This window comes from Oculina patagonica, chromosome 5 (assembly GCF_052425735.1).
Source record: "Oculina patagonica isolate OP01 chromosome 5, crgOcupat, whole genome shotgun sequence".
NCBI classification, from domain to species: Eukaryota; Metazoa; Cnidaria; class Anthozoa; order Scleractinia; family Oculinidae; genus Oculina; species Oculina patagonica.
Genome location: NC_135762.1, coordinates 4,554,780 through 4,576,601, shown reverse-complemented (window position 1 = coordinate 4,576,601; position 21,822 = coordinate 4,554,780). Strand labels below are relative to the sequence as shown.

Sequence of the window (21,822 nt, the reverse complement as noted above, 5' to 3'; positions counted from 1 at the left end):
CGTCATTTGTAGTGCCGCTGACTTGTGCGGAGGCTCAAATTGAGCGAAAACAATTTTTTTTCCGCCGATCTTCCATCATGGCGATTCACGCACATTTTACTGCGGCGGATTTCATCGTCTTTTCCTTAACCTTGCTTGCATCTATGGGTATTGGAATATTCTATTCTAGATCTGGAGGAGCACAGCAAAATAATAACGAGTATCTAATGGCCGGTCGAAGTATGGCCAGTATTCCGGTCGCCATATCCGTTCTTGCTTCTTTTGTGTCATCCATCGCTATTCTTGGGACCCCAGGCGAAATCTACACTTATGGTTTCCAATATTGGCTTCAGTCCTTTACGAACTTTATTTCTGTGCCGATCATGGCATTGGTGTTTTTACCAGTGTATTACAATCTTCGTTTGACAAGCAGTTACGAGGTAGGTCGACATGATTATCACATGATTTTAAAATTCCTGACAACACGTCACGGAAAATGTATCAAAAATCAGCTACCTGAAACTATGAGTCAGGTCAATTTCTTTTTTGTAAAAAAATCAGTTTTATTAGTTCAATTATGTTTGTGTACTTACTTATTCGCCTTTATGTTGCGTATAAGTGAGCCCTCGATAAACGATATAAAACGCTTATATTTATACTTGTCCCTTGGTGTTAATTTTGTAACCTTACTGTTTACATATTTATTAATTAACTTACAACCCAAGATGACCTCAAATAAAGGGTTCTTATTCAAGTCACTTGATATATTGCTTATCAATCAATGGTAGCTGTGAATAGTGAAAAATGGATTGCTGAAATATACTGTGACAGGCTCTGCCTGACAGAAAAAATAAGTGCTACTTTTGAGCCAGTGTCGCAGCTATTTCAGCAAATTTTCAGGGATGTGCTGAATTTTCGGTTAATTGTGTTAACATAGATCAACCTACAAAACAATGTAAATATCTGTAGATATTTATAGTTTCATTAAAAAAATTCAACTTATCAACTCATTTAAAAATTGCCTTGCAGTATTTAGAAAGAAGATTCTCCTTCAGTGTACGGATGTTAGGATCTGTAGTATTTGTAATACAAACGGTGAGTAAGCCAAAAATAAATTAATCCTTGTTTCGAAAAGGATGTTAGGGATAAGTTCTTACAAACAAGATCTAGTATGAGTACAATTCAATCTTGGTATGTTCCCAGAGCCCTCACTCCTGGCATGTACTAAAACCCGAAACAACGAAACGAAACGACCAAAACGAAACGAGCGAAACCACCGAAACGACCGAAACGAAACCGCCGAAACAACCGTAACGGCCGAAACGAGCGAAACGAAACAAAAATCACCAAAACAAGCAAAACCCATTACAATTATTGAGAGCGAACCGTAAACAGGCTAACCGAAGTGCATAGTAGGCTAACCTTAGTGAAAAATAGGCTAACCGGAGTGTGCAGTAGGCTAACAGGAGTGTATAGTGGGCTAACCGGGGTGTATAGTAGGCTAACCGGAGTGTATAGTAGGCTAAACGCGGTGTATAGTACGATAAGTGGCAAAAATCTTGAAGTTTTGCTTGTTTCGGTGATTTTGTTTCGTTTCGCTCGTTTCGGTTGTTTCGGCGGTTTCGTTTCGGCGGTTTCGGTCGTTTCGTTTCGGTGGTTTCGTTTTGTTGTTTCGGGTTTTAGTACATGCCCTCACTCCTTCCTGCTGCTGCCCAGTTGACAGAAGTATATAGGTATACATGTAAGACTAATATGATAATTGGACGCATTAAGTATGAGATAATTGAATAAGTACTGAGCAATCTTGTAATCTAAAAGTCCCTTGTTACTGATTTCTAAGTTCTTTCGACAAATCACTAATTTCTCTTTGTTTTTCAGGTTCTATACACTGCTATTGTATTGTATGGTCCATCTTTAACTTTAGAGTCAGGTAAACAAGATGTATTGTTATTCATCACGTGTCAATCATATTTGGTGTGATTATAGTTAAGGTTTAAACTACTGAATAAGCAGGAGACATGTTGTCATAATGTTGCTCAATAAAATAATTTTAAAAAGGATAAAAAGGGATAAAAAGTTTTTAAAAACAAAACGTTTTCGACTGATGATGACCAAGGAAAACGTTTTGTTTTTAAGAACTTTTAATCCCTTTTTAGCCTTTTTAAAATTAAACAGGTACATGTTTTACATGTGTGTGCTTGTTTGAAATGGCATAGCAACGACTTCACTGTTTATGAAAAATTCCTAGTACAGTAATTTTGTACTACAGTGTAGATTTATGATCAAGATAAAATGTTCATTACCGGTATGTCACGAGCGTGGGACAAAGAAAAAATCTGAGTCCCTAACGGGAATCGAACCCATGGCCTCCCAGATACCGCTCTAACCAACTGAGCTACCAGGACTCGTGGTGAGCTGGGCCATTTACTAGGTTGATATGTGACACGCGTCCTGCATACTGCTAGGACCAGCATTGTAAAACATCAAGTGTGTAACAAATAATAAAGGTGGTAAATTTTAATCTCATTGATAAAAGATAAAGATTGAATGTTCATTAGCTAGATTTATCTTTGTACATCCACTGTTGTATTAGTTTACCCTCTTATATAACCCCAACTTAGGTGAAAGTTGCATCCCCTTTGTTTTCTGTTGTTATAGTGACAGGATTTCCATTATGGCTTTCCACTATTGTAACTGGTCTTGTCTGTACTTTTTATACTACTGTGGTAAGTTAAACAATTAGCAATAAAGAATTAAATAATGTTTATGACTAATAATGTACTGTTTGAATATAATTTTTGCTCTCTTAATTTGTTCACAATAGGGAAGTTCTACTGATCAATGATATAAAATTCATCTGGTTTCTTAGTTATTAGCAGGCCTGCTTTTGCTGCAAGGGTTCAATTGTGAGCTACTTTTTAATACAGATATCGTTGTTATCCCAGGGGGGGGGGGGGGGATGATTGAATGATTTTTGGGGTGTTGAAATTTTTGATTCCGGGATTTTTTGGGGTAGGAAAATTTGGCAGGTAGTTTTTTGGCTGGCTTGTACCAGTAAATGTCTTGCCGAAGAACACAGCACAGTGAACCCAGCCAGGGCTTACAGTGTAAATGGAGGCCACTCGATCTGGAGTGCCTGCAGCACACTAACCATTAGGACACCACCCCTCTCACTTAAAGAGGATGTGTATGTTTCGAAGAAGTTGCAACAGAGCTTTTGTTTTCTGTCGACTTGTATTACTTTGCTATCAAAGAAGCTTGTAAGAGCTGGGAACCCAAGATTTGTAAATAAATAAGAGCCTTTGGGCACCCGGCAATTATTCTAAGAACACAGCTAATGATGTTGCGTTTTATGCATTAATTTTGTTTCTTCAGGGTGGGATGAAAGCTGTTATATGGACAGATGTGTTCCAAGGGATTGTTATGTTAGTAGGCCTGACGACAATAATTATTGTCGGGACTATAAAGGTTGGAAGTCTGGGTAAGGTGTTTGACATTGCTTACAAGGGACACAGACTTGATTTTGAGTAAGTTTGCCAGCAAATGAATTTAACAAGTTAAAAACATCAGGAATTCATTACTAAATACAAATATACATTGTAAATACTATCTAATAAATTAACCTAGTCCTGGTTTCCATGAACGCTGTGTCTCTAAAAGTTACAGTTTTAGAGTAATTTATGTAATTTATTTAATATGTAATTTTTTTATTTTTTTATGAAATTTATGTGTTGTTCCAGAAAATATACATATATTATATGTACCTCTCCCTCCCTCCCTCCCTCCCATCACACTCCTTAAAGTGCCAGTTTTGCTTTATACTTTCTTGAAAAAACTTTGGCTTTGAAGACCCCCACTCCCTCTCAGAAATTTTCAATGACCTTTCTGCCATTGGGGTGCGTATTGATATCTTCTGGAACTGCACACCTTTCTGGATATCTCATACTGTATCAAGTCAGGGTACAGTATGTTGTCAAAAGTAGCCAGCTCCAGGCAACTATCACTGTCGACTTTAATAATTCAGTCGGCTACTCTGCTGGGTTATTTTTCTGATTCTTTAGAAAACGATGGTAAAATCAGCCACCTACTCCATCTAGATCTATTAAGCCACCTATTTTAAAACTTTGGGACATCCCAGCAAGTAAAGTTATCTAACAATATTATAAGACTGCATAACAGTGGCTGAACTTAGAAAATATTGATAAACGCATTGGCAGTTTGGCAACGATGCATGACAAATTAAGTACAATTGCCTTGAGGGACTTCTATCAAGTGATTGATTCACCATGGCTAGTTTCTAGAAAATAAATAATACCAGTAGAATTTGTTTGCAAGCTGCAAACAAATTCTATGTGGCCAATCAGAAGCAGGATTGCTCCAGCCGTCCGCCATGAGCTTAGTTTAAATTTTACTCTGACCACCTCTAAACGGCACAGACTGATGGACGCTATGTACGTGAAAGTCGAGTAACTGTCCATACAGTCTCTATCTGTTAATATTAGTTTGTTTTCACTCTGGCCCTACTTCTGGTATACTTGTATGTTTACATTTCTGTAACAAACTGTAATTATTTATGCATTATCTTCTGCAGTTTCTCCATAGATCCAACTTCCCGTAACACATTTTGGGTATTTGTGCTTGGTGGTGCATTTCAAATGCTTCCTGTTTATGCAACCAACCAGACTGCTGTTCAAAGATTTCTGACTTCTAGGTCTTTTAAGTCAGCGCAGAGGTAGATAAATTACTATTTAGCAACCTGAATTCTACATATAAATGCCACAGTTCTTTATACAATCATACCTTCATATGCAATCATAATGATAATTATAGAATTTTAATTGTAAATATCATTTTATTTGTTAGGTTAGGGTTAAGTTAATTGGTAAATGTAGAGCTACTCTGTAGAAATGTTACCAATAAACCGTTATTATTATTATTATTATTATTATTATTATTATTATTATTATTATTATTATTATTATTATTATTATTATTATTATTATAGTAAGTGACCACCTCCCATAAGAAAACACTTTTAAAATCAATTTTCCAAAATAGCAAAATCTTGTTTGACAAATCATTTAGTGGGAACCTCCCGTAATAAATTGACTTCTCCTTGTAGTGGGCCACAACCGCTTTTAATTATTAATAGGTAAACATTATACAGACACAGTTTAGATCTCTTATATTTAGGAAAGTGTAACCAAAGATAGGAAATAACGGGGGTGCTCTTTGTAAAATTTCAAAAACACCCCTAAAAGGTACCAGGATCTCATTTTGTGGGTGTGGCCCAGATTCATTTGCAGCCCTAAGATTTACCAATTCTAAAATAACAAATTAGCTGGCACTGGCAATTTTAATAGGGATAAAGACAACTCTATCTGTCAAACACCTTCTCTTAAAGATTTTGTGAAGAATTCAGAAGTATTTAAAAGTTCTTTGTGGAACAGATACGGTTATGATTCCCATCCGTTTTCAGATAGATAACTTAAAAGCCCCTAAAAGGTACTGCTGCAACTCTAGCTGTGGTTTGTAGGTTTTAGTGCCCTCGGTAGTATTAATCCACCAATTTTACCCCCCCCCCCCCTTAAAGGTATGACAGGTACCTGTGTCATTTTTGTAGGAGTGTACCCCCAGGGGTATTTCATCATTACAACATACTATAAGTTATAATTAGATTAATAAGTTCTTCTTAAAGGGACATGGTCAGCGTTCACGTTTTGAAAAAAGTCAACCTTAACCCGAAATCAAAATACGCGTAGAGAACCTTCAGAAATCTGCTTCAATCTTCTCAGTGTTTTTTTTTCTTCTAAATTTTCCCATTTAGTGAAACACTGAGGAGATTGAAGCAGATTTCTGAAGGTTTGTTTTGAAAAAAGTCCACAGTGGTCTTTTTTCAAAACTTGAAAACTAGTGTCCAGGTCAGCGCGGTACGAACGCTGACCATGTCCCTTTAAAACTCTAAGCTAAATTCGTAACCATTTTGCTAAAAATGATTTCTTTTGTTAGGGCTGTGTGGATGAACCTGCCACTGAACATCTTCAGTACAACAGTAACAGTTTTAACAGGACTGGTTATTTATGCATTTTATGCTTCTTGTGATCCTGGTACCACTGGAGAGATATCCACAGATGACGAGGTACAGATTTTTCATCCTTTAAGAAGATCTAATGGGACAGTGTCATAAGAAGTCTTCTAAGTTTTTGTGTAAACTAGAATTATGTTACACATAGGTGCACCGCCGACCGGTTAGCTCAGTTGATAGAGCGACGGACTACAGTGCGGGAGGTCTCGGGTTCGAGTCCCAGACCGGACCAACACTCAGGGTCTTAAAATAACTGAGGAGAATATGCTGCCTTTGCCTTTGAATCTCTTTTTCTGGGCAATGCTCAAATTGGTTCATTACCGCTATGTCACCAGCGTGGGATAAGGGATAACAAAAAAAATCTTAGTCCCAGGCGGTAATCAAACCCTTGGCCTTCAATCCCTTCTCCCTTCCCCCCCCCCCCCTTTTTCAACCACCAGGAATGACTTGCAGTTCTGCATATACCCGTACAATATATGCGAGTCTTGAACAAATGGTGTTGTGTTTATTTCCATAGATCTTACCATACTTTGTGATCGAAGTGCTTGGCAAGTTTCATGGTATCCCTGGAGTCTTTGTAGCATCACTGTTCTGTGGCACATTAAGGTACAGTCCTTCAATAACACGGCACTGTGAGTGTTAATTGTCTTATCCAAGAACACAACTTCACTCTCACAGAGCCATCCTCCTACATGTAGTCGCTTCATGTAACACTGAAGCCTGGAAAACTCAAGTTATGCTTGGTCCTTGAGTATTAAAATGTTCTCAATGAAGGCTTTCTTTTCTCTTTCTTTGCTCAGTACTGTAGCATCAGGCCTCAATGCTCTGGCAGCAGTAACAGTTGAGGACTTTGCTCCTCTGGTTGTACGGCACATTCCAACTGAAAGAGAGGCACTTGTGTCCAAGGGGCTAGGTAAGGCTTGGTTATGTTAACTTGGCTTACACATCATGTAGTGTCATAGGTATAATATTAACAGATTTGCAATGTGTGCAAAGGTCTACAGCCACATACCCCTTGCATGCATTGCATACCCTAGGGGAGGGAACTCGGGATTTCAAGTGAGGTGGATGATCGAAGGATATTTTGGGGTTTCAAATTTTCGATTCCAGGATATTTTTGTGTAGGAAAATTCGCCAAGTATTCTTTTGATTGAAGTAGGGATGTTTTGGGGTATTTTTAAAAATAATCTGAAGGTTTGTGGCAGTGCCTTTGCTGCGTAGTTCTGGGCATAAAGTACAAACATGTTTGCTGTTGATTTTTTGATCTAGGGTTTTTTTTGGGTTATGTTGAAAGCCCTAAGGATCTTGTTGGGTCTTGATGTTTCCCCCATTCAATCATCCCCGTCACTGAAAAACCCGAGTACACCCCTCCCCCCCCCCCCTGGGTTGCATACCTATAACTGTGAAGGACAAAATAGTGAAGTGTGCTTGTGCTAAACAAAAAGCAGAACAAGAAAGAAACTGTCACCACATCAAAAGTGTATGTACAAAATGAGTACAAGTTTAATTTTGTGAATGAATTTATGACATTTATTTTCCAGTATTCATTTATGGCCTAATCTCTCTTGGGTTGGCTTTCTTGGTGTCAAAGCTTGGCATGATATTGCAGGTCAGTGCTGTTATGAAATGGCAAATGAAAAGTTTAACTTTAATTAGAAATACGTTACGCTTAGTCCACTTTATAACCTATGTATATAGTCAAATAATCATTGTTGTTGGATTTTCTTTGATCATAGGTAGTTGTGCTTTCGCAAAACTTTGCCCATAGTATCTTGTGTTTCAACTTTGTATCATTAATTAATCATTATATTGGCATTAAAATTTGTTTTTATTTTTAATTCTTGACAGATGAGTGCAACCATGTTCGGAACCACAGGCGGCCCAATGTTGGGTCTTTTCTCTCTTGGCATTTTGACAACTCGTGCTAACACCAAGGTAAGCCAGTCTGTGTTCAGCTTCCCTGAGTAAGCGGCATCAGAAGCATATCACCTAGGTGTACTCCATGTACTCCGTGTACTCCATTGATCCCCTGCATAAGAAACAAAAGATTTAACCTGAATGGTACTTCCATACCAACTGAAATCTTACTTAGCAAGTGTAATTTCATGTAAATTTCGTTCAATCGCAGAATCTTGAAAACTCTCCCCACCCTACCCCCGACCTTGTGATAGTGTGTTTACATTGCATCTCGGTTATTGTTCGTTCACTGTTCATCGTGGCTTCATTTGCACGCCTGGGTTCTAGGAGAGTGACTTGAGTCAAAACCTTGAGTCGGGAAGAAAAAATGTTTTGAATGGAAAAAAGTCTTGAACTTTTATACAAAAATGTTAACAGACCCTGTGTTTTCCTCATTGTTACATTTTAGGGTGTGTGGATTGGAGTCGTGGCTGGGTTTTGGACAGTCACGTGGATCAGTATAGGTGCACTGGTACACCCACCTAACTACCCCACCCAACCCATGTCTATATCTGGCTGTCCAAGCAATGTGACAAATTATAATATGTCATCGATAGAACCAGCAGAAAGGTGAGAAGGCGAGATCACCAAAGCAAAGGAAAAGAGAGGAATGAAGAAGTTTTGTTGAGAAAATTGAGCGCAGGAATGGGTTGTATTCCCCCCCCCCCCCCCCCCTAACACTTCCCTTGACGCCAGTAACGTTTTCTTTTCCATGGCAGTCTTAGGCCCCGTCCACATTAAATAAATCTGGATAAATTGTAGAACGGAGAAGTTTGAAAACGCTGTTTAAAATATTTACGTCCACACTAGTTCGGAAAAATTTGAAAATTCATCTATTTTGGTCGAAAACGTATAAAATGCGATTACGAAAAGTACAGTTTTCAAAATGTTTTCCGTCCACACAAAAACGCAAAGCCGGGGATACATGTGTACTTGCTCTGTGTGTGAAACAACACTGAAGCAAGGCGGTTGAAGTGTAGTCACATCAAGAGAGTTAGGAAAGGGGATGTATCGGAACAGTGTTTTTAGCTCTTTACAAGTTAAGATTTACAAATAGTTTTGCTTCTTTGTCATTTAATTTTACCACCGGTTACCCCCTATTATTTGTAATTTTTCTCCATTCTCCAGTCTTTAAAACTTTTTCTTTTAGTTTTCATTTGTGTTAATTTGCCCACAGCGTTCCTCCTCATTCTGTGTACGCTCTGTCATTCTTTTGGTATGGATTGCTGGGATTTCTAATCACGTACATTATTGGTTACTTAGCAAGTTTTATATTCAGTAAGTATATCTGCAGGTTTTTGTACCTATGGCAACAAATTAGGCAAATAGGACAATATGTTTGACTTTGTGTGCAAGAGGAATAACAGACTTCGTTTTTGATTCAGTAGAACAACCACTTTGTTTTGGCTCCAAGAAAATCTTTCGCAGTCATTTACCGGTACAGTGGAACCCCGATATAACGATATGCCAAGGGGGCAGTAAAATTATATCGTTATATCGAGGAATCGTTATATCGGGGTTCCGTCCCATACATTTTACTATTGCCGGGACATAACATATTCATCGTTATATCGGGAATATCGTTATATCGAAGATCGTTATATCGGGGTTCCACTGTACTTTGTTTAAGAACCCTTTATACCCTTTAAATGGCTTGGTTCCTGAATACCTATCGTCTAAATTTCTAAAACGAAATGGAATGCACTATTCTCTAAGGGATTCCGAAAACAAACTGGTTGTACCCCATCCACGAACTAACTATATGAAAAATAGCTTTAGTTACAGTGGTGCAACTCTCTGGAACAGCCTACCCTGCAATTTCAGGATGATAAAATCCTTTAATCAGTTTTAAAGCAAAGTTAGACACGGCATTCATGGAAAACAGGATTAGTTTAATATTTAAATTAGGATTTACTACTTCAAATTTTATTAATTAGTACCGGTATATAGCATGGACTGTTGATTAATAGTTTATTTGTATTAATTTTTATTGTAACTTTAAATACTAGTATTGCCTGATGATTTTTTAACCGTGTATAAAGAAATGTTAAGTAAAATAAATAAATACGATCATACTAGATTTTGGTAAGCTTTTGGTAGTCAAATTAACGGGGTTTCGCTGTGGATATCTCTTTCTTATGTACTTTCTACTTTTTAACTTAAGTTTATGAAGCCAAGTCATAGATTGTTTGTTTTTCCACGTATTTAGTAGAAATACACCAAGAAGATAATAGACCAAAAAAGAACAGAGATGGCTAAATTTTGGACGATTGAAAAATAAATGTAGAACACTTATTTGAAACATTTTGGCAAACCATTCCTGACGAATCATCTTTGAACATTTTAAGCTCTCAATCTGTACGTTAAGTAATAAAAGTTTCATTCATTCGTCCATCTATCCCTTCGTTCGTTTTACGCGTTCATTCATTGGTTTGTTCCTTTGTTTATTCATCGTATCAACATTCTTATTTTTTAGCAAAACATGAGGCTGAAAGAATAGACCCAGCATTATTGTTTGACTACTCCAACTTGTGTTCCTGGTTCAGAAAATCGTCAAATCGAACATCGCTTAATGGTGTGAATTCCACCGAGGTAAAGTAATTATCTTAATTTTATAATACGTATGTCGTTTTTCGCAACATACTCGTGAGCTTTTAAGGTCGGGACACACTATGCGACAAGTGGCTGCGACAAGGTGTTTGTTCGGTGCACAAACAGCAAGTGTCGAAGGGTGGGAATGTGAACCAGTTTTCCAATTAATACGGCGGAAATACATGACGCTTTTTCATTGGTTAATTTATAATTTGTCGCAGTGATTTGTCGCAGACGTGTACACACGCTGCGACAACGCTGCTAACGCTCATTTTGTCGCTGCGGTGTGTCGCACGAATTCAAACCAGTTTGGATTCGTGCGACACATCGCAGCGACAAAATTTTGTCGCAGCGACTGGTTTGTCGCAAGGATGCACCATGTCACGCGAGGCGACGTGTCGCCTAGTGTCGCCTAGTGTACTCGCTAGAATAACCTTAGCTCCATTCAATTTGGTTGAATGAATAACCACCGAAAATTAAAACGTTAAACTTGATGAACAATCCCAAGCTGTTGAAACTTCTGTAACCCAGAGCATGTGCAGCGACTATCAACAAACTAGAGTTGTTTTCAGTCAAATGTCATCACCAGGCAAAGCCATCACGTGGCAAAACAGAACAAACGTAATCAGCACAATGAACCAATGAGAATCAAGAGCAGTTACACGTAACTTGCGCTTAGCGTGGGAAAACAGACGTGACCAAGTCGTGATTGGTTTTGGTGTTTGCATTTGATTGGCTGAGGAAGTGGCGCGAGTTTTTTTTTTTAACAAATCACAGGGTGTTCTAAAGCAAACACAAAGAAATTCTAGATCACTTTCGACATTCAATTGAAAACCACTCCAAAACTGTTGAATAATTATTTCTTTGTCTTGATTTTCGCAGAACAAACAAGAACTCGACGCACAAACTGAGACTGACGGACCGACTGACAGCAAATAATTTGCACCATAACAAACAAAGAAACGATCTAGACTAATGCAGACAGAACAGTGACATATCGCACTGTTTGGGATACATATGTAACCCAACTTGCACGTAAACTGATCTTTCTCTATTGACGGTCAAAACCATAAAAATTTAGAATTTAAAATGTTGGTTTCAATTATTAATGCAATATAAGATTTGAAGAAATTATAACATTTTTTTCGCATGGCGTGTACATAGAGATTAATGTGGGGAGGGGTTAGGGGTCTGCAAGGTGTAAGCCCCTCTCTGTTTTTTCTTACGCTCAGTTTAAACCTTGCCCTATGACAAGATCGAGGCTCGATCTTATCATAGGCCATACGGTATCGAACTGCATTCCGTATCTTAGTTGTGACGCAGTCCCGAAATTGCACTACCGTCGCGTCCCAGACATAAAACAGGCACCTATCCTATCCTATTCCGCGTAATACTCGATGTTTGGCTCGGTTGGTGCTAGGACCCCCCCCCCCCCCCCGGGTCTTAGAGAGGCATGTTATCACAACACATGGGATTTCGAATCTGAAGATGCAGGTTTGATCCCCAGCAAGAACTTCTGTGTTGTTTTCCTAATCAAAACACTGATCACACATTGCGTCTCTACGGGGTAACCTGAGATGGGCCAACAATTTATCCACTTCTACTTGTTGTTGTTTTTTTTCCAATCCTTCTAAACTCGATTGGGGAGCATTTCCAAACTCTGAAAATAAAATTCCATTTATCATCACATCATTTTCATCACGTGATTTCAGGTAAAATTTTCTAACCCAAGTCTATTCGCTTTTTCCACACTAAACAGCAACTTTTTGCTCTGCAAGACTTTAATCAGGTCAGTGTGTTTAATTCACTAAACAAGCACCATAAACTGATTAAACACCCTCATGTAATAATGCAATAAATAGAAATAAAACTGATGTGTACATTAATTAAAAATCTTTGGGGGTTTTTCTTTTCGTTTTTTGAAGAAACCCATTTTTTTTTTGTATTTTTTATGTTATGGTATTTTGGCAACGCAAAACCCGCAAAGCCATTCCAAATAATTCCCCGAAAATAAGTAACAATAAGGTAATTGCGCTTTAATGTTTGTTCTCTTTAAAAGTGTATGATATAAACAGTCTGTTTGTGATAGAATTTCATTCCTAAACCCTAAGAATAACGCGCTCATCAGTTAATAGTCATCGAGTTCCATATAGACGTTTAGTTACTGGTATATAAGTATTTAGTGGGCATGTCGAGATAAATTTGGGATTTTACGGACCTGCAGGGTCCCCATTACGATGGGCTGTCGGAGGTTTAGGGAGAATCAACCGTACTGTTACGGTATCTTGTTTATTTGTTTATTATTCATTTATTTTTTGGTTTACATGGGTTTCGATTTTTTCTGAGTACACAGCAGTTATACATTTCACGAACCTTAATAATGACTGACAACGTAAACGACAGAACGTTACCGCGAGACGAGTATGTTACAGGGCTTTGTAACAACCTGTAATCTTTTATAGATTCCCGCGAAATTGGCGTTACGTGTTTATGTAATATGCACCCATTTCCGCTTTTTTGCTGAATTTGCCATGAGGTAATAGAATGTCCCAACCTGAGATCACGTTGCTTTTGAAGTAGCTTTTATGCAGTTTTTACGAGGGATGTATAATTGGGGCTTTAGTGGCAAGAGCGTCTTCAACGGAAATTTAATTACCAGTAATCAAAGCGCAATAAATCAATCACAGCTTACAGCAAAAATATGCAATCCGCACCAAGCGCGGGGAAAAATCTTTAAGCGTAGGCCACGCCTTTTGATTGGTTAAATACAACACCCTGGCTAGAGAACACTAAACACTTACCGACTTTGCTATGCAACCGTAGACTGTGTAAAATCCCTTTCCAATATTGTTGCTCGAAGGTAGCCCTCTCACGTCGCTCGAGAACGACAACGTGTATAAAGCCGGAGGTCGAACTGAAGCAAGTCTACTCAAGTCTATGCGATTGCAATGCTAATTCTAAGTCTACTCAAGTCTATGCAATTGCAATGCTAAAACAAACAGCCCTGACCTAATACCTCTTTGGTCTCAAAGGGGTTTTGGGTGGGGGAGCTTACAGCCGAAATATTTTAAGTTGGATATGTAAATTTCTGTAGAAAACCATCGAATGACAGCTCAAACTGCAGGAAATATAAACCAATGGGCAGTGATAGAGCCAATTGGATATTTTTGTTGCGAATAATTTCTTAACTGTTTTCACTACTTTTCCTTTCAAAGTTTAATTTAGGTGTTCACGGTTGTCGTATTCTGACTGTAATCAAGGTTTACGTTTGTGTTTGTATTGTTTTGCAGGAGAGTACTCCCTTTATAACAGATCAAGATAGCAACATACAGGACACTCGAATATTGGACAAAAAGGGAAGGTCTTAAAAACAAGACAGAGAAGCTGATATGCAACCCCACCCCCTGGGCGGTTTATAGGATTACCTTCAAGTCTATTTTGTATACTAGTACCTCTAAAGAGGGGTGCTTTAAAATCAAGCTTTGATACAATTGGAATTTAATAGAGTGGATATTATATTATTAATTTTTGTCTATTTTGCTTTCAAAAGCATTCAAAATTTGAAATGAATGCTGCAATTTCACAGTTTCCTGTAAAAGGTAACTGTTCTGGCGTCTACTTAAAAGTAGACGCCAGAGTATTTTAGAGGGTTAGTTTTCGCACTGCATTGTTCATTGTACAATACAAATGTATTTGGTGTCTTCTGCTTATTTTATTACTTAATATTTATTCCCATGCAGGCATCTTTGTTTTACCCTACCTACCAGGAATTTAACAATAGTATGTCTGACATGATTTTCCAGGCAGGAATATTGTGTTGGTAACTGATGTTTCAAAAAAGTCATCATCGGTTGTTAAATGGTTTTACGACATTAGGAAGAAATAGTGTTTCTGGATACTCATCCAAAGGACAGATAATGTTCAAAGGACAGATGTGATATCCACTGTATATATACTAGTTATGCAACGCTTTCGAGTGGTATACTATGGAATATCCCATGAGTCACTTGTATTTTCTCAGTATACACACAAGCCTTTAAGTGAGTGTGTATACCAAGAAAATACAAGTGTCAAGTGGGATATTCCATAGTATACCACGAGAAAGTGTTGTGTAACTATTTTATACCATGCCATAGAAAATAGGCTGACTAAATTTCGTCAAGAATAAGATCGCAGCGCGCGATGGGAAGGTTGAGTTGAATACCGTCGAATATACAACGGCTTTCCTGCATTCTGATTGGCTATATTTTCTATGGCATGGTATAAATGGCAATCCAGTACAATCTGCACTATCCACTGGATAGTCAATTATTAGGCGCCAGTTGTTCAATGGATGGATAATGCTATCCAATGGATAAATCACTAACCAGTGGGAAGCATAGTTTGTGTGGTCAATATTTATCCACCGGAAAACGATTTATCCAGCGGATAGCGTTATTCATCTTTTGAACAACTGGGGTCTGGTGAATAGTGTTATCCACCCACAAACTAATCACAGCCAGACAATGTAACACTCAATAAATTACTTACTATACTGCTGGCCAGGGTCAAACTATTTTATTTTACCATATTTAACTGCAATCCCTTCCACATTTTCAAAACGAAGAAGACTATAGAGATGGGCTGTATACTGTTTACGTAATATCACTAAAAGTCATGATCTTTCTAAATATCTTTTATTTCATGTACTGTACATGACTACAATCCTCCAAGAATCCAGTCAGCCTCAGTGTCACATGCTTACAATGTAAAGTGTACATACTTGACTGTGTTTATTTGCTTGCATGTTGACTTTGTATGAAATACTCACCCCCGAAACAACAAGCTATCTGCTTCCAGAATAGTCTACCAAAAGTATCTGTTTTCCTCTAAAATCCATGTAGAGCAAACATAAAAGTAGCATAATCTATGAGCTGCGATAAGGCAAGCACAGGCTAGCGTGTGGAGTAAAGCACATGCACAGATGAAGCTCGACTTTTGCATCCACTCTACACAGAATACACTCATAGTCTACACTTAAGACCACTTTAGGTGGGCTGCAACATTTCTGTCACACTATTGTAGGGGTGTTGAATGGTAAACAAGACTTTGCAAAATGGGGAGACTGATATCTTTTCTGCGAGCCCAAAACCTTTTTAGCCTTGCAAAAGAAATCGAGTCTTCAACAAGACCCCTGAAATTTGGCTAAAGTTTTGTGAGACACATTTTTTTAAGGACCATTCACCACCCCTTATTCTGATCTAGACTACTTGTGTCAAGAAATCAGTTTCTGTCTGCGTTTCATTCAAGGCTGAGTATTTCACAATGAAGTCAACATAGAAGCCAATGGGTTGGACAAACCTTCCTTCGCAACTAAAACTTAGGCACAATGTTACAGTTTTCTGAAAAGGAACATCACTAACTACACGCTCAGTACACAAAGGTGCGATTCATGTTTAAGGGAAAAAAATTGTGATAAATAAGAAAGAGACAGTTCAGTGAAGGCCCATCTTATATTCCATTGTAAGGTGAGGATCAGCTGTGGTCTCAGAATCTCCAGGAACTGAAATTCAGAAAAAAAAATGTGTTAAAGTCAAAATGACTAGAGTGTTTTCCTCAAAAATGAGGCAGTTTTATATAAATCTAGTGCGGTTTTCATTCTATTTAAATTTTTTATAGCGAATAATGCACTCATTCATCTGAAGTTGAAAGAAAGAGTAAGGCATGTTCCTTTAAGATTTATTGCAACATGACTTACAACAGACGTACAATATGACATACAATATACGGGTAACATATGGCATACAATAGCTTGTTTCAGGCGTTCGGTTAGTTAAAGGGGCAGGAGAAATGGGATTAGCACAAAGAAAACGGCGAGAAGAAAAATGGCTAGGGTTTTTTGTGCTGTTCCCAACTAACCGAACCCCTGGAACAGGCTATTAAAATGGACAAGAGAAACTACATTTCTGCAAGCATTCACCGTACTTAAAAGAGTATAACTTCTACATCTAGTTGAGCATAGCAAAAATCAGACTCTATATTTTCAAAATTGTTACAATGTATTTGTATGTGTACAACAAATTTACATATGGAAATCTTTGGTATACTGTAAATTATATTGTCACTGCTATTATATTATGGATGCATACATTGTATATATATAAACATGGTACTTTGTTCAATCATAATAAAACAGCTTTGAACTGAATAATTTCTCCTTTTGCTTCTTGTGGCATGCATTGTTAAAACATGCATAATTAAAATGATTGTTATAAATTAATTAATAAATGAAAAAATGATTACAGAAATCCCTGAATTAAGACAAAACTCAGGGACCAATCACAACAACGAGTAATGGCTGGGTAATCAATTGATTGGTCATTAACTATCAGCAATTTATACTGCTAACCCACTAATATCAATTTGACAGGGGTGATTACTTTCAGAGAAGGGCCTAACTTGTTTGGCAGCTTTTGTCTTCATTGAGAACCTTTGCTTTACACAAACAAAACCACCCTTACATACATGTAGGATCTTAATTTCATGGTAGAAATAAACTTGCTAACAGTTAGTATCTTACAGTTTAAGAAGTCCTCAAATCCTATACTCTCATCAGTGCCCATTAGTGTATCTAGAGCAACCATTGAACTTGGCAGGCACGGCAACCGCTGAATCTGCATGTAAAGAAGGATTTGAATTGAGCAGACTGTTAGATATTCAGTCAAGGAAAACAAAATCAATATCACGTGATCAGTGCTCAAAAAAAAAAAAAAAAAAAAAGTGATCAGTGCTCTAACAATGTAAATAACACAACTTTACTCCTGAATTTTACAATTAAAATTTATTGCCAAGAAAGTGTTAGAGTTGCGTTCTGTCCAAGTCAATGGCAAGAGTTCCAAGCCAGACTTCAAAGGCAAGTCCCACTTACTAACCATTGCACTACTGCATGATACCTCAGTGCAACATAACATTTTTTTTTTTTTCGTTTACCTTGGATGCGACAGCTCTTTCCATCTGTAGTTTAAGTGGAGCCTGCAGGCCTTGGGTATTTCTAAGCATCTTGAAGTCAAGTATTTCTTGATTTTTTAGAAACTAGAACATCAGTACAACACAAGTGAGTCGTTTTGTGAACACAAGACCACCAAAGTACTGTTACTTTTTGTTGCAATAATTATTGTAAGTTACATGACTGTACCTACACTGTACAGTGTTTGACTCAACCTGGCCCCATAATTAAAATAATTTAAGTGACCATGCTGTAAGATTGATAATCTTGGTACAATTATTGTACTTTACTAATATGATTTAATTCATAATGTAAAACTGCTCTTTTCAATAACACTGTAATTTTAACTACAGATTACAATAAAGTAGAAGTGACATGTAAAATAATTACCGGTACTAGTAAGATATAACTATTATTATAAACTGATGCATATGATTAGTGATGTGACTCACATTTTTCTCTGTAGCTTCTAGAGGATGACTTGTTGTCAGTGCACTCTTGACATTTGAGAACCTTTTAAAATAACAATTGAACAGTGTGGATAACCAGTTAAAAAAAAAAACAGAAAGATGTAAAAAAAAGTTGTAACATTAATTCAAACTTATGCAAGTGGCTAATGAAGAAAGAGGAAGTAGTTATTTAGGATGCAAAATAATGTTACCAATAATTACTTTTTTGGATGTAACAACACAAGGATTTTTTTAACTTCACTTTTGAGAAAAACTTTGATTTTCTTTAGCAAGAGGATTCCAAATGGATTAAAACATACAAGTCATGGTAACTTTCAAGGAACAGAAGGCTTCAATGAGCACCAAAAGTGTTGAGACATTCAGCACTTTTTAAATACTTTGGACAAAAACCCTTCACCCCTTGATATAACCCCCCCCCCCCCCCCCACACACACACACACACACACACACACACACACACACACACACCCAACTGTCATTCATTTCAACCAACTGTCTCAAGGACTTTTGTCACTCATTGTAGGTCATAGCTTCTGACATGCCAACTTTATTATACACTTGTTGATTTTTTTGAGAGACTTTAGCTAAGGTAAGGTAAAGAACTTAAGTTCTTACCCTGTTCTCATTTGGTCTGGGACGCCATAATGACCCACAGAAGAACTGACTTCAGTTACAGGCTGAACTTTGCCAGGAAGTGCAGACTAGGAAATGACATAAAAATTATATAAGTCTCATTCACCAAGGGTAAAATTGAACCACAACATAATGATATGTACATGTTGTGGTTTAAATTAATCTTTGGTTTAAAATATTTCAAACCAGTTTGATTTTTATTTTACTTTTTTCAGAATATTATAACGAATATGACGCAATGAAAAATAAAAGTCAAACTGGTTTGAATAATTTTAAAGCAAAGATAAAATTGAACCACAACATACACAAAAGGTCAGTAACAGAAAACTTTCTGCCCCTTCGTATTTCAGAATGAAAACTTAAGTTATGAGTGAGATAAAATGCCAAGGGCGATAGCTTTTGGAAGACAATAATACAGAAAAACCACGAGTTAAACAGTAACACCAAAAGAAATGTTCCTAAACATATATAATCTTAAAGGGACATTGTCACGGTAATTTTTCTGCTTTTCAGGAAAAAGTACTAAAATTGGCGAAGTACTATGGCTCGTACATGAAATGCGCCTAGAACATCAAGATGGAAGTTTAAAGCTGTCTTTTAATTTCCTCCAGGCCACAAAAAGGCAGAACTTGAAAAATCAGCCTGACTTTCTCAAGTTGAGATCTAACTCTCCTGATGGCATCACAATAACATCACTTTTTTATAGCTTCAGTGCACTAGCATAGTAGTTTTTAACAACACAAGACCACTATTTGAGGGTTTCCATACGATTTTGGGTTTTACAATTTTGGAGGTAAAGCTCGTGACAGCGTCCCTTTAACAAAGCAGTACAGTGTGTATTTCTGGGGTGTTAAATGATTCTCTCCTGGAAATTTACCGTTGCCCTTGATCTGATTTTATCCAGAAACTCAATATCAAACACTTATTTAATTTCTAAAGATCATTTCCCTTCTTTTCGTTGCCGAAGTCTGTGTTTCGTGATCAATGACAGCGCGCACATGACACAGCGAAAATTTTCCTCGGTACGACAAAGATACTGAAACGAGTCCATTTGAACTTTATCTGACTTCTACTTGTTTAAGAACCTTTTATCTTGTTGAATCATTGCTTAAAAGTAGTTAGCACACGACCAAAAGAAGAAATAATTGAGTAAAACAGACAATTTGAAATCAACTTACCAAATCGGCCATATTGAAAACTCTGCTTGAATGCGCGTGCTTCAAAAAATAACCGCAGGGCAAAAGGAACGCATGAAAAATAAGGCAGCGCGTGTTCAGCCTTCCCGCTCCGCTCAAAACACAGGCTAGATAGTAGCCTGCGTGGCCGGCGTTCAAAGGGGAAGGAGAAAGGGAGTTCGCGTTCCGCGCTCGAACTCCCCTTCTCCTTCCCCTCAATCTCGTTCCCAGAGTCCACACTTCCCCTTTGAACGTCGGTCACGCAGGCTAGCTAGGCAGGGTCAGCAACCTTGTTATAAAACTCTTTTCAGTGTCAGAAAACGTTTTTAAAACGTACAGATGTTTCGGACTTAGTTGGGAAAATAACTTCCAGCTGAATGAGATCAGATTACAGGGCTTCTAGATTTCAAAATGTTCTGAGGGCATGCCCCCCCCCCCCCCCCCTAGGCTTTTATAGATTGTGCTAGCATAATTTTTGGCATAATTGGAGCTAAAAAGCATAATTTGTGAAACGAGCACTGCCACGGCATAATTAGCAATTTTTAGCACTTTTTGGAGCATAAATTCATAAAATGTAGTAAATATGGCGTACTTTCTACAGAAATAAATGAAATTTAGGTAGTTTGTTCTTGCAATGCGTGTTTTAGCTATACAATTGTGATTGTTAAGTCGTTGGAGGCATTTTACAAACGGTTTAGAGATGCGAGCAGCTAATTTGGACAGCTGACGGCCGTGATAAACTGCCATAAACACAAATAAATTTACAACAACAGTTTATTTAAAAAACATCATAATTTGGTGTCGTTATTGCGCACCTCTATGTATAGAATCTACGTCATTTTGTGAGCATAATTTCGGAAATCAGAAGCATAATTTGGGAATTCTGGCATAATTTTTGCATAATTTGGCAAAATTCTGAGCACTGCTAGTAGCATAATATGCCACTTTTAGGAGCACAATCTATAAAAGCCTACCCCCCCCCCCCCCCTCCTTCCTAGCGGCTTGCGCCTTTGGCGTAACGTTTGTACGTTTAGGCTTGTACCGAAAGTGCGAGCACTTTTTTTGGCATTATTTGGCTTCGCGAGCATTTTTTTTTTTACATTTTATCCAAAAAATCACTGCTAGCATTATTTTGGATTTTCGACTGATTATTTGTATAATTTTGTGTTAAAAAGCTAGGCTTGTACCGAAAGTGCTAGCACTTTTTTTGGCATTATTTGGCTTCGCGAGCATTTGTTTTTACATTTTATCCAAAAAAGCACTGTTAGCATTATTTTGGATTTTCGACTGATTATTTGTATAATTTTGTGTTAAAAAGCACAATCTGACTTCGTTTATGGCAAAGGAGCCGAGGAGGCCTGGGGAATAGGTTTGATCGGTTTGATACGTCAGTGATTGCCTTCTAGAAACCCAGTTAGACTAAGTCCATCACACTCCTTCCAAGATGACGTCATCCACGTTGTCATCAAGGAACAATGGAAGTCAGCCAGCCAAGGCAGAGATAGCTCGAGAGCGTACTCTGACATCAAACATTGATCGTTATATTTTATTGTTGAAAAATCTAACTGAAAATCTGAAAAATGTAATATTCTATGTTTAAATAAATCGGAAAAAAGTGAGCATTATTATGTAACCCACGAGCACTTTTTAAAAAATTAGCATTATTTTAGCACTTTTTTGGCAAAAACGAGCACTTCTTTTAGCATTTAATGCTTTTTTTACGAGCACTTTCGGTACAAGCCTATGTACGTTTAAAAAAGTTTTTTGACACTAAAAAGAGTTTTATAACCACTTTGCTGTGTTCGTAAGTGTCACGCATCACTGAATTTTTTTTTAGAAAACTTTACCCTTATTTAGATCAAAATGTGTGATTTTTACATCTTATTTCTCACCGTTTATCGATGGTGACCCTCACCGATACACACGCAGGGTCAAAGAGGCTATCCA

The 21,822-nt window shown here is 37.5% G+C and overlaps 2 protein-coding genes across 4 annotated transcripts; one reads left to right on the top strand and one right to left on the bottom strand.

The window, feature by feature from the left end:
- The first annotated feature begins 36 nt into the window (after window positions 1-36).
- On the top strand, window positions 37-15,425 carry LOC144653851 (sodium-coupled monocarboxylate transporter 1-like). 3 transcript variants are annotated; one of them, XM_078513958.1, is made up of 16 exons: window positions 37-419; window positions 1,009-1,074; window positions 1,858-1,909; window positions 2,638-2,705; window positions 3,355-3,506; window positions 4,571-4,711; window positions 5,989-6,118; window positions 6,582-6,670; window positions 6,865-6,977; window positions 7,606-7,673; window positions 7,913-7,999; window positions 8,430-8,590; window positions 9,198-9,298; window positions 10,497-10,612; window positions 12,372-12,401; window positions 13,903-15,425. In XM_078513958.1, the coding sequence occupies exons 1-16, from the start codon at window positions 78-80 to the stop codon at window positions 13,978-13,980; spliced, it is 1,794 nt and encodes a 597-aa protein (XP_078370084.1). In that variant the 5' UTR covers window positions 37-77; the 3' UTR covers window positions 13,981-15,425. The 3 variants fall into 3 exon arrangements, with proteins under 3 accessions (XP_078370084.1, XP_078370086.1, XP_078370085.1); XM_078513960.1 differs by lacking the exons at window positions 12,372-12,401; window positions 13,903-15,425 and adding an exon at window positions 11,495-11,702; XM_078513959.1 differs by lacking the exon at window positions 12,372-12,401 and having other exon boundaries at window positions 38-419.
- Window positions 15,281-18,831, bottom strand: LOC144653924 (proteasome maturation protein-like). Its single transcript, XM_078514067.1, has 5 exons — window positions 18,683-18,831; window positions 18,050-18,110; window positions 17,582-17,683; window positions 17,172-17,265; window positions 15,281-16,154 (listed from the first exon to the last, which is right to left on the bottom strand). The coding sequence occupies exons 1-5, from the start codon at window positions 18,691-18,693 to the stop codon at window positions 16,087-16,089; spliced, it is 336 nt and encodes a 111-aa protein (XP_078370193.1). The 5' UTR covers window positions 18,694-18,831; the 3' UTR covers window positions 15,281-16,086.
- Window positions 18,832-21,822: the final 2,991 nt, after the last annotated feature.

Bases quoted from the DNA above. Each gene is read 5' to 3' on its own strand.
- LOC144653851 (XM_078513958.1), top strand. From the start codon at position 78: ATGGCGATTCACGCACATTTTACTGCGGCGGATTTCATCGTCTTTTCC. The intron at 3,507-4,570 runs GTAAGTTTGCCA...TATCTTCTGCAG, and splicing joins GGACACAGACTTGATTTTGA to TTTCTCCATAGATCCAACTT. The intron at 12,402-13,902 runs GTCAGTGTGTTT...ATTGTTTTGCAG, and splicing joins CTCTGCAAGACTTTAATCAG to GAGAGTACTCCCTTTATAAC.
- LOC144653924 (XM_078514067.1), bottom strand. The intron at 17,266-17,581 runs GTAAACGAAAAA...CTTTACATGCAG, and splicing joins AAAGAGCTGTCGCATCCAAG to ATTCAGCGGTTGCCGTGCCT. The intron at 16,155-17,171 runs GTAAGATACTAA...TCTGAATTTCAG, and splicing joins ATTTGAGGACTTCTTAAACT to TTCCTGGAGATTCTGAGACC.